A 12,813-nucleotide genomic window follows, 5' to 3' on the forward strand; every position below is an offset into this window, starting at 1 on the left:
CCCATAACAGATTTTGCTTCTAAAGAACCTTACTATACTTTCCATGGTCTTTGTTCCCCCTGCCAATAAAAAAAAAGGAGGGGGGCTCAGGATCTGAATAGACATTTCCCCAAAGAACATGTAAAAATGGCCAATAAGCACATAAAAGATGCTCAACATCATTAACCACCAGGGAAATGAAAATCAAAACCACATGAGATACCATGAGATACACTGGCATGACTAAAATCAAATGACAAATAATAGTGTTGATAAAGACGTGGAGAAACAGAAACTCTGATATATTGCTGGTGGGAGTGTAAAATGGGGCTGGCTCTTTGAAAAACCATAAGCAGTTCCTCAAAAGTTTAAACACACATTTACCATATGCCCCAACACTTCTACTCCTGAGCAAGATGTAAGAGAAACGAAAATATATGTGCCCATGTTGAGGGATGTTCACAGGTAATTTATTCATAACAGCCAAAACTGAAGGGAAAAAACCCTAAAAACTAAATGTCTATCAACAGGAAAATGAATAAATTGTGGTATATGCTTGCAATGAAATGTTACACTGAGCATAATAAGCCTGATCCAAAAGAATATGTATCATATGATTCAAAATATTTGAATTTTAAGATGAGGTAGAACTACCTAATCCACGGTGAAAGAAATCAGAATAATAGTTAGCTCAGAGTGGAGGGTGGGAAGATTGATATTGATAGGAAGCAGGTTAAGAAAACAAACTTCCTAGGGGTTCTGGAAATATTCTAATTTGATATGGGTGGTAGCTGCACATATATATACACATTATGATGTCCTTATATACTATGCATTAGAGCTATGGCAAATAAAATTGTATCTATACATATATACATACACCTTATATATTATACACATTATAAATTTTACACACACACACACACACGCACAATTGTATCCTTAAGATTTCTGTACAGTATGGACCTCAATGAATGTGTTTTATAGCTCCATTACTTTAAATAATGAAGGAAAACTACTCTGTGTACCACACTGTACCAAATATCTTTAAAATATTACATATATGTAGCAGAGAAAATAAAAACGAGAATAAAAGGTACTCAAATCTCACAGCTGAGGGTTTGAGAGCCTGGGCTTTGGAGTCAGAATGGCATGTTCAAATCTAGGTTTTGTCACTTAACAGCTCTACAACTTCTTAAAGCTCCTGTTTCTTCAGCAATAAAAAACAAAAAATAATATACCTAAACTGAATTGATGCAATAACTAAGAGAGACAATACACATAAAATGCTCAGTATCTAGTAAATACTGAAGAGCTGTTTTATGTCAACACCCCTTCACATAACAGATTACAGATGGTTTTATTTGCTGCTTTATACCTGTTTCTTGATTTGTTTTTTTGATTTTTTTTAGATGATGAACTCTGAATTCAAAACCACAGAATTTGGAAGTTATCCTATAGGCTGTGCAGTCAGTAGAGAGTTCTGACCAGGTCAGTGATACAGTAAACTGCAATCTTTGGAAGGCTGTTGGCAGCAACATGCTTGGTGGACTTGGGGAGGAGTAGACTTGGCAGCAGCAACAGGACAGCCTTGAGGTGGAGGGCCTACTGCCATCATTTTAAGCCCCATAATAGCCAGATAAAAATCTAGAATTGTCATTATCCCCATTCTTTTATTTTTTAAATATTTTCTATTTATTTCATAAAATTCATATGGCATTTCCCCCCCAGATTCATTCATTTATTCTTTCATTCCACAAGTTTTCTTTTTTAAAAAAATACAACTTTATTGATTTTTAGAGAGAGGGAGGAAAAGAGAGGGACAGATAGAAACATCGATGAGAAAGAGACATAGATTGGCTGCCTCTGGCATGCCCCCTACTGGGGATGGAGCCCACAACATGGGCATGTGCTCTGACTGGGAATCTAACCGGGGACTTCTTGGTTCATGGGTTGATGCTCAACCACTGAGCCACTTCTTTTTTATTGAGGTATAACTGACATAAAACATGATAATAGTTTCATTTCAGGTGGATAACATAATAATTTGATATTTGCATATGAGATAACCACTACAATAAATCTAGTTAACATCTCATGTTCTGAAATCTTTTACAACACACAGATGGTCACCAAGGTATTCACCGAGAAGGTATGTTGCTCTATGCCATTATATTAACCATAAGTTTTTGTAATTTATAAATCACAGAATCCTTAAATGTTTCAGTACCACTCAAACAAAATAATTTCCTTTTGAATTTCATAACAACCAGTGCACAGTGTAGACACCTAACACGACCAATGCTCCTACTCCTCCCTCCATCCTGCTTATTTTCTTAATGTTACTTTACAGTAATTCTGAGAAAACCTAGCAATAAATCTTCAGCATTCAAATACTTTCTAATGTGCTTTGGGAGTAACTTTAGTATTTCTCCAGGGCTTGAAAGATCAAAGTCACTCAAGAGGTCTGCAGGGGTGGGGGTGGGGTGGGATGGGGTGTGTGTGTGTGTGTGTATTTAACCTATGTCTTAATCTCAAATGTGGTTAAGAACCTAGCTTCCAGAGCTGACCTAAATATCAGTACCAAGCAGTGGAAAAGACAAAACAGTGTCCATAATACTGCCAGATAACAAATGAAATCTATAAAGGATCTTTCCTAGAAATAAAATTAAAAGTTCCAATTTCATCAGAGTCACAGAATATAGAAACTGCAGGGAAATAAAGTATATGAGAGATATACTGAAGGGTAAAAATGACAGGAAAACACAGAGTAGACTGTGACATATTTCTAATTACTACTCAGTTTCAGGCTAATAGTAAAAATTAGTCTTCAGATAGTTGATAACATCAGCCTGTCTCAGCTGGTTCAGTAACCAAGATCTGTGGTCAAGCAAATACTTCTAATAAAATTGATTTTCCTTTTTGGCAACCAATAGACCAGTCAATAATAATGTTGTTTAAGAAAGACTGAGTCATGAGAGAGATGAACCTTTACTTCCATTTATTATGTTTGTATTGTCTATATTTTCAAAGAGTTTTCAATAATGAAACCAAAGAAGAAATTACAAGGGGAAAGCTATTCTGAGAGCTAATTTCCAAAAGCCTCTTGACTTGGAAGCATGTTAGAAACCCAAACTGACAAAGCATTCCCCAAATGAAACTAGATCATGTGAGTTAGGACTGTCAATAACAAAGGAAAATCAAGGCTAGGATCAATATAAAGTGGTCATGTGAATACAAAGAGAAAAAGGAAACCATTGGCTAGATATATAGTCCTAACTGATCCATTCTAAAAACCAACATGAAACTTTTACTTTACATTAAAATTTATATTCAGGAAAGTGTTCTATAAAGCCGCAAAAGGCAGTTTTTGGATTGTCTGTCTTATATTACCCAAACAAAGAGAATAGGAAACCCACAGGCAAAAATCTCAGGCTATGCCTAACTTGAGGACATTCCCCTCCAAAACACTCTGAAGAAATTCAAAACACTAAGTTGAAAGATATATGCACCCCTATGCTCAGTGGCTAAGATATGGAAGCAACCCAAATGTCCATCAACAGACGACTGGATAAAGAAAATGTGGTACATATATACAATGGAATATTAGTCAGCCATAAAAAAGAACAAAATTTTGCCATTTGAACAATATGGATGGACCTAGAGGGTATTGTGCTAAGTGAAATAAGTCAAATAGAGGAAGACAAATAACATAATTTCACTTATATGTACAGTCTAAAGAATAAAATAAATGAACAAACAAAACAGAAATAGAATAAACTGAAGGTTGCCAGATGGGAGGGAGGTGGGGGGACAGGTGAAAAAGGTGAAGGGAGTATGAAGTTACAAAACAGTCACTGGATGAAAAGTATAGCATAGGGGAAAATAGTCAATAATAATATAATAATTATGTATGGTGGGAAGTAGAATTATCAGGGAGATCACTTCATAAATTATATAATTGTCTAACCACTATGCTGTATACTTGAAACAAATACAAAATAATACTGAATGATAACTGTAAATGAAAAACAAAAATAATTTTAAAAATACTCCCTAACAATCCAAACCAAATAAAAGACACGAGTGCACCAACAGTTTCTTTCTTTTTTTTCTTTTTTTTTTTAAATTTAGTGATGGTGGTGATGGTTGGGGGAAGCAAGGGTTGAAAAGATGATTACAAAGTTCACAAACAAAAATAAACAAACAAAAAGAAAAGGAAAAATTCTGAACAAGTAGGGAAGGAGTCTATCCTAAAAGATATGAAAAAGTATTTTGAAGCTATAATGCTTTAAAAAGAAGAGCACAAGTACATGAACAGACAAACAGAGCAATGGTACAGAAGAATAGCCCAGAAATACACTAAAGGGATATAGGTAGTGATTGCTTAATGGGTACAAGGTTTCCTGTTGGGGTGATGAAAATGTTGTGGAACAAGATAGCAGTGACAGATGTCTAACACTGTTATGTGTACTAAGGCCACTAAGCTGTACACTTTACAATAGTTAATGGTGAATTTTATGTTATGTGTGGATTTGACGTCAATTTTTTAAACAAGCTCCCCCTTCATCACTCTTACCTGAGAGTTAATATCAGCTCTATACTGTAGCAAGACTGTGACTAGTTCCTTATGTCCTCGATCACATGCCCAATGGAGTAGAGCTCTGCCCTAAAAACACAGAAAAAGAGAAATAAATTTGTTAATACAGCTCTGGGGCCATATAAAAGAGATAATGTTTTAAGAAAGACAAAATAATAAGTAAAACTGGGTTAATTATTCTAAAAATGGCTGATATAAAATGCTCTATGGGAAAAGCAGTCAACTTTTCGAAATCAATTAGAAATTCCGAGTTCTACTTCTGGAATCCATTATGTTCTAGCCCAGTGACTGATGTCAGCCTGATCAGTTTCCTCACCTATAGAACGAAAATAAGGATAATACTTGTTGAGTGAATGAGCTGCAAGATAATACTTTGAACATTTTAAAGTACTACTTTATAAATGTAAAAGATAGTTTTCTTAAATGATCACATTTGCCACTTCCCGTGAAAGAAATCTGATGGATAAAAAAACAAGTACTTAAACATAGGCAGAAAACATAATCTAAATGTAGTATATTTAAATTTACTCAAAATGTAAGAAAATTTAATCAGTTTGAAAGTAAGCATTTTCTCTTAATAGCCCAAATTTACACTCTTATCTCAAAAACCCTAGTATAGTCTACTTGGTGTCTAGCTTCAAAAGTCGACTGTGATAGCCACTTGTAAAAGAGAATAGATAATTAACTGTTAGGAGGGAAAGTACTAAATATGAAACATTAACTGTTGTCTACCCAAAATCTCGGAGTTGTTATCAATGTGCTAACTCTATTCTGCACCGTTAGAAAATCTTGTTTTAATTAACGAAAGAAGCCTATGTGGTCCAACGAATAAACAAAACCCCAATAGCTAAGGGCTCCTTGGAAGCAATGAGTGATGTATGGCTTAGCATCACCTTCTGAGGGTGGTGGTGATGTTGTCATTTTTAAGAACTGGAATGTTTTTCCACATTAAGTTGAAATCCCTGCTTTATGCCATTTTAGAAAAGATTTAAGTAGGACAAAGTGGGGCAAAGATGGCTTTAAAGGAAAAGGCACCTTTCAAGAAAGCTTTTTAAAACCCTTTTACACTCTTTATCTTCCAGACTCTTCAAGCACCTATTAGTTCAACTAATTAAACCAGGATCTATTCTTGAAAACACACAAAAAACCAAAGACAATGTCTTCCCTACAAACTGCTCGGCCTTTTCTTTCATTTGCTCAACTTATTTCTACTTAGCTATCACTATGTTTTCTAATAGGCTTACTCAAATTCCAAACAGGAAGAGAAGCAGAAAATTAAAACATGTGGGCAAATCATTCAAAATTTGTTGTTGTAATAAAACCACTTTGTTCAGAGCCCACTAATAATTTTTTAAAATGGAGACAACTCTAAAAGCCAAGTAAAAAATGTTCTGTCGAGTAGAGAACAGTATCCTATGTTAAAATTTCTGTAACTCTAATGACCTGCTGTTATTAGGACAGTAATTTCAAAACCCTCCAAATGAATAATTAGATAGCCTCACAAGATTCAGAACAAATAACAATATATAAAATATTCTATAGTTCAATATAACTGTTTCACAGCTTTTACATTAAAAGAATTAGATAAAATTTCAAAGTCTCCATCATTTTTAGTTCTAACTTTAAATGTACATTTTATGGCTATTAAGTTAAACTATTAACAAGAATTACTACATAGTTAAAATGATGTGTGATATACTTTCACAGGGCACCTACCAGAACTACCTAACAGTTAAGTACGAAAACATAATATTAATATATCTAGTACTTTTCCCACAAGATAATTTCTACTTCCTCACTAGGTTCCTGATTTCTTCTTAGAATTAACCCAATAGGGTTATATCGATTAATAATAAAATATAAATCCTTAGCTGTTTCAATGGGAAAGAAGACAAGCAACTCATTTTACTGTTAATGGGAGTTATATTTTAAATTTCCCATATGTGGTGCCAAAAATTTACTTTAGGGGAAACACCTATGACTGGACCTCAGTAGTGATTTCCACTTTGGATATATTTTCCAGAAGGGCGGCACCCTACAGTAATGTTTTAAGGAGGAGGAGGTGCTCTCGGACACTTACACTACGCTTTTTAGCACGTTGCTTGACCTGCAATGTAATTAATTTTGGTAACACATTATTTTAATGGTACACTAATTAACCTTGAATTGGAATGAATTCTCTGACAATGACTTTCTGTAGAAGTGCTGAAGATATCTACATTAAGACTACCTAATGATAAATATTTTTATGCAGTATTAAGAAGCTCAAAAAGAACAGGATTAACCATACTTGTAAATAAGCATAGATAATCAGGCTTTGGAATTTTTGCCTTCAAAATGCTTTGTATTTAAATGAACAAAGACTAGCACAGACAGGTGTCTGAATGGGATGACACTTTACTTCGTCAAATTATAAAGTTCCCATAAACATGCTCTAATTTAAGGTTATCAGTTCAAGTAATAAGATAGGCAATAATCTGCAGAGATACTATCCTTGTAGCCATTTATGACAAAATCAGGAACTAAACATCTGTGGTTTCTTTCCTTCCTCTTTCCTTTTTTTCAAGAAAAATCTGAATTAGGTGCACATTAAAGCTATATCTGCTTAAAGACTTTATCCACATTTATGAAGCATTTTACCTATTTTTACATATAATTGTTTTATCTTCTATGAATGATATAATCTCTTACAAATTTTCAAGTTAAATTTATTTTTACTGCTACCACAAAAACTGACAGTTCTTTGTATCTAGTTTTAACAACTCTTGTGCAAAAAACATCCCAGAAGTATTCAGGAGATGAGGGAAAGCCATTATTAAAAGGAATCTTTGTTAGGCCAACAGAAGACCCCAAGCACTGTTGGGAGAGTTCTAGATAAATTCTAGAAAACACAGAGGGGGAAAGAGTTCTCATCTATTAACCAAGCAAGGGTACTAATACTGTCCTACCTCAGACAGATGAATGACTCTAAAGTGCTTCGAAAGTGTAAGGTGGCAGCTAGCCTATTAAATGGTATTACTTTCATACCTTCTGGAAAATACAGAGTGGGTTTTAATATTTTAAATGCTTCTTTGATATCCTTAGTTATTTGTCCTCAAACCATGTAATTTTTTTAAAAATTAGATTTTCTCTGGGATATCACAAATTAAATGAAGCGACTGTACTATAAAACAGTCTTGATGCCCTTATGGTATTTAGAGAACAGATACAAAGCACGTACACTATACATACAGTAGACAAAAACATGGCAAAGTTGGTATGTTTAAATTTGTAAGAGGTGTCACCTTGCCATGGTATCAAAGATGGTATGATAGAGTACTGTCTACTTAGCAAATGAAATACTGCAAACAGGTTGACTTGAATTTCTCTCTGCAAAAAAACCTGAGTTTAATTTTACAATTGTAATAGAGACTGACTTTAGTACCAATAGCCTGCTATGACTGTCCTCTACCCCAAGCCTAGCTTCTCCCCTTTGCTACTGCTGCTGTTTAGTAGCTGCTACAGGGAGAACTCCTCACCTCCCACCACCATAATGTTAGTGATGTAAAAGTGAGGGAATAAGCAAGGGAGATATCACTTCATCCTGTATAAAATAAGAGATAACAGTAATAATAAGTTGCCATGAAAACAGCCCAAGTGTCCATTATAAGACAATGGATAAACTACAATATTTTCATATGATGGAATATTGCTCAGCAATATAAAGGAAGTACTGATCTATGCAACAATATGGAAGAATCTCAAAAACATTCTGAAAAATAAAGGGAGCCTCATACAAAAAGGCACATATTATAATTCCATTTATGTAAAGTTTGAGAACAGGCAGAACCAATCTATAGTAGAAGAATTACCAGAACAGTTGTTACCTTTGTGGAATTAGGAGAAAGAACCACCTGGGAAGGAGCATGATGGAACCTTCTAGGGTGACAGTAAGGGTCTTATCTTCCTGGGAGTTTTGGTTACATAGGTACATGCATTTGTCAAAATTAATCGAATTTGCACTGAAGATTTGTACATTTCATCATATATAAATGTTACCTTCAAAGAAAAACTAAATACTGAATTCTAATTAATAATATGCATGCTGAAACATTTAGAAGGAAGTATATTGTCTGCAAAATACTGATAGAAAATGCATCAAAATATAAGATTGATGGATCAATAGAGAGAAGGGTAAATATTGCTAAGACAAGCACAGTAAAACATTAGTGGTAGAATCTAGGAAGCAGGAATATAGGCATTCACTGTAAAAGAATTCTTTCAACTTTTCTGTATGTTTTAATTTTTTTATAATTGTTAGAAAAAACCCCAAAATTTGTACATCCACAATCATAGCAGCTTTATTTATCATAGCCAAAATATGAAAGCAACCCAAGCGTCCATGATGACTTTCGATAAACAAAATGCAATATATTCACACAATGGAATATTATTCACTTTTAAAAAGGAAGGAAAGTCTGACACACGCTACAACATGGATGAACCTTGAAGACATTATACTAAGTGAAATAAGCCAGTCACAAAAGGACAAATATTATGTGATTCCATAAAACGAGGTATCTAGAGTAGTCACATTCATGGAGATAGTAGAATGGTGGTTGCCAGCGGATGGGGGATGGGGGAAATGGGGAATTAGTGTTTGTGAGTGTAGACTTTCATTTGGAGAAGATGAGAAAGTTCTGGAGATAAATGTTGGTGATAGCTGCATAACAATGAATGAATTTAGTGCCACAGAACTGTACTCTTCAAAATGGTTAAAATGGTAAATTTTATGTTTTATGTATATTTTACCACAATAAAAATTTAAGTTGCCAAAGCTCGTAAGAATTTAACTACTTTCACTATTTTCTGATTTTGTGTTAAATATGTATTTCTGATGTAAAGTATTACCATATGCTTGATTTTTAAATAGTATTAATGCAAATGAGCATAATTCAACATTTCTCAATTAGGATGAATGAACAAAGTTCCTTGAAATTAATCAACTATACAACCAAAATAACATATAGTCAAATGTAAAAGTTATTTAAGAGACTGCATTTTTTCTTCCTTTTTCAAATCTTAAATAAAAGCATAAATTTAGCCTTAGTATACTGACTCTGCAACCTAAGCCTTGTGCTTCTTTGTTAGGTTAATACTAACAGTTCCACCAGATTTTCCAGCAGTTTCTCAAGACAAAAAGCATGTAAATTGTATTCTGATATGAGCCACAGATTTAAAACAAAGTGAGAAGGGAAAGAAAAGGAGTCAAGAGAAAAGTGCCCTCCCTCAAAATATTTGAAAGGATCAATAAATATATGGAAAATGGTGTAACAATTATACCTTCCAAAGGACAGAAAGGAAAGAACTTAACTAAAGAAGTAGCTCAATAAAAGGGGAATTTGGGAGTGTTTTAGATAAGAATCTATGGAAAAACCAATGGATACTTTTGGGGGACCAATGATAGCCTGCATTGGAATGCTGTAACCTATTTTGTTCACATATTGTTACATTGCTACATTGGTCCTAAAAATTTTAAATTAATGTAAAGGTTTAAAATGTTATTTAAATATAATCAAGAAGCATGTATTTAATGTCTACTCTATATGGCACTGATCCGAGAAATAATGTGCGTGACAAGAATTATGCAGATATAATTTATGTCTGATGACTGATAATATTCTGCTCATATTACTCATACTTTACAAATTATTTAAATCATTATCTACCCTTAAAAGATATATATTTTTTGAAAACCCATAAATATTTGACATATGTGGGGAGCTTTATTAATATGACTCAATGATAAAAACCGAATCACCATTTGAAAAAATAGGCTCTTAGATCTTCACTTTTACACATAACACCATGATGCTATAAACTTGTACCTTAAAACATCTGATATGTGGATAGCTTCCTGAATAGTAAATATAACTACAAAACTTTTTTCTATCATGTGAAATATAGACAATGTCCTAATTACTGTATCAGTAGGAGACACCATGTAACTTTCTCAAATTAGAAATATATACCCTACTCTAGTAGTAGTAATTACAACTTAAATAAACAAACAATATATATCAGGAATTATACTTATGTATAATAAAATAACTTCATTATGAAATATTAATATTTTATTTAAAAGGTACCTTATATATGTTCATGTGCTATAATGGTTACAAATCCAAATATATGCATTTCAGGCAATATAATAATTGTGCTTATTTCAAATATGTGGGAATGCAAGTGTAGCATATTTTATTACTATAATTAAATTTCTTTATGTGCTCATAGCAAATTTTAAGGGCAATAAATGTGATTTTTAGTCATCTAAGGACAAGACTTAAATTGAGTTGAACCTGCTAGATAAACATTTTAAATAAAGTCCTACACCATCCCAAAGAATCTTAGGCAATCAGTGGTGAAATATCTCAAGTTCATACAGCACATAAACACAAAGGAGAATTGGATGTACCCTCAAAACTGTAATTGTTACCCAACTTATTATAGAGAAATGCCATTATCCTGATAAAGGGGTTACAAGTATTTAGTTAGCAACTTAACTTTGAGGTTATATACTTTTAGTCCATCACCAAAGCTTACCAACTTGCTATTTGCTAGAGCTTTAAATATTATCAAGCAGTACCATTACTTTTATTTAGAATGTTAAGTTTAATTCTCATTTTAAGCTCTCATTTCCCTCACGTTCTTAAATTAATTCATACAAATCCCTGATTAATAATAAAAGGGCTTGCCATCAGTATTCATAGCTCAGCCTGAGTTGTCATGGCTGAGAGGGCAGAAATCTGCTTGGAGTAATGAGAGAACCCAACTGAATTCTTAGCGTCTCAGTCTATGAATGCGTAAGCACTTCATCGAACGTTCTGGCAGGCTGGGGTAAAGGTAGCCGCACGGGTAACAAACTGGAAGATCTGGGAAGCTACTACATCAAAGTAACTAAATGGCAGAAGCAATACATTTACAAGTGTTTCTTTTATTTTCACAAACAAACATGTTATTAGTGTAAGCTGTCTGTGTTCTAGACATTTATTTTATTCCTTTCACTGCTCTCCAATAATCTTTGCAAAGGTCACATGTGAATCTGATTTTCAGTACTATTTTTATACATTTATCCAAACCCACAGAACGTACAACACCAACAGTGAACCCTGAGGTAAATTAGGAATTTGGGTGATTATGATGTCTCAATATAGGTTCATCCTTGGTAAAAAAAAAAAAAAAATTACCATTCTGGTGAGTGATGTTAATCATGGAGGAGGTTATACATGTGTGGGGCACAGGGGTATATGGGAAATCTCTGTACCTTCCTCTCAATTTTATTGTAAACCTAAAACTGCTCTAAAAAATTAAGTTAACAGCATTAAAGCATAATCCTAGGATGACATTTATGCAACAGCTCTGGAGAGTAGCCAGTCCAGATTAGAGATGAAGAAGGAAAGAGGGTTTCAGAAGGAATATTGCTAAAAAATATATGGGATTGATTACCTGATGTGTTTGACTGCACAGAGAAGACCTCTGTTGGGCAATTTGAGGAAAAATTAATGACAGAAACATAGAACACTAAGAAAATATAAAAACAAAAAGAGACGCAATTATTAACCTTGAGAAAAACAAAATGTTGTACCATGCCATGCAGACTGTATTATTCATAACTAGCAGACTTCCTACCATACTGCCCTGGGGCTTGGCCTCATGACTTGTTTTGGCTACAGAAATGTGAACAGATGTGACACAACCTAAGTCCAAGCAAAACCTTTAAATGTATTTGTGGAGTCTGGTCTGTCTGCCTTTAGTTTCTGCCCCTATCTATTGAGAATGGATTTCAGAATGAGAAAATACACAAAATCAAGATGAACTGATCCCAAACAAGGCTAGCAGAACCCAGCAGAGCCTCAGTGACCCAAAATCTTTTTGAAATATGAGCAAAAAAAGGCATGTTCTTGTTAGCCACTGAAATTTTGGGTTGTTTTTTGCTATAGCAAAAGCTAATACACATAAGTACAGTCCATAGCTCAGCAATACTTACATAGTCATAATATAATTATATTACATTGGTAATAATAAACACTGATTCAACAGTGATTCGATCAAAAGGCTGAAACTGAATGTTGTGATATAACTGTTGGGGGACAGGGGAAGATGTGTAAAAACAGCTGAATCCTAACATAACAGAAGAACATCAATAATGTCGAAAGTTGGAAAAATCGAGATACAAGCAGATTATTAAGAATTAT

The 12,813-nt window shown here is 33.8% G+C and overlaps 1 protein-coding gene across 2 annotated transcripts in view; it reads right to left on the reverse strand.

Annotated features, from left to right (window-relative positions):
* Positions 1 to 12,813, reverse strand: part of ACBD6 (acyl-CoA binding domain containing 6) — a 110,864-nt gene that overhangs the window by 50,714 nt on the left and 47,337 nt on the right. For both annotated transcript variants that reach the window (XM_081121191.1, XM_081121192.1), the window contains one exon: positions 4,559 to 4,648. In XM_081121191.1, the coding sequence (XP_080977317.1) occupies positions 4,559 to 4,648 (90 nt within the window). The remainder of the gene's footprint in view (positions 1 to 4,558; positions 4,649 to 12,813) is intronic.

This window comes from Miniopterus schreibersii, assembly GCF_964146895.1.
Source record: "Miniopterus schreibersii genome assembly, chromosome: 19".
Taxonomy (NCBI): domain Eukaryota; kingdom Metazoa; phylum Chordata; class Mammalia; order Chiroptera; family Miniopteridae; genus Miniopterus; species Miniopterus schreibersii.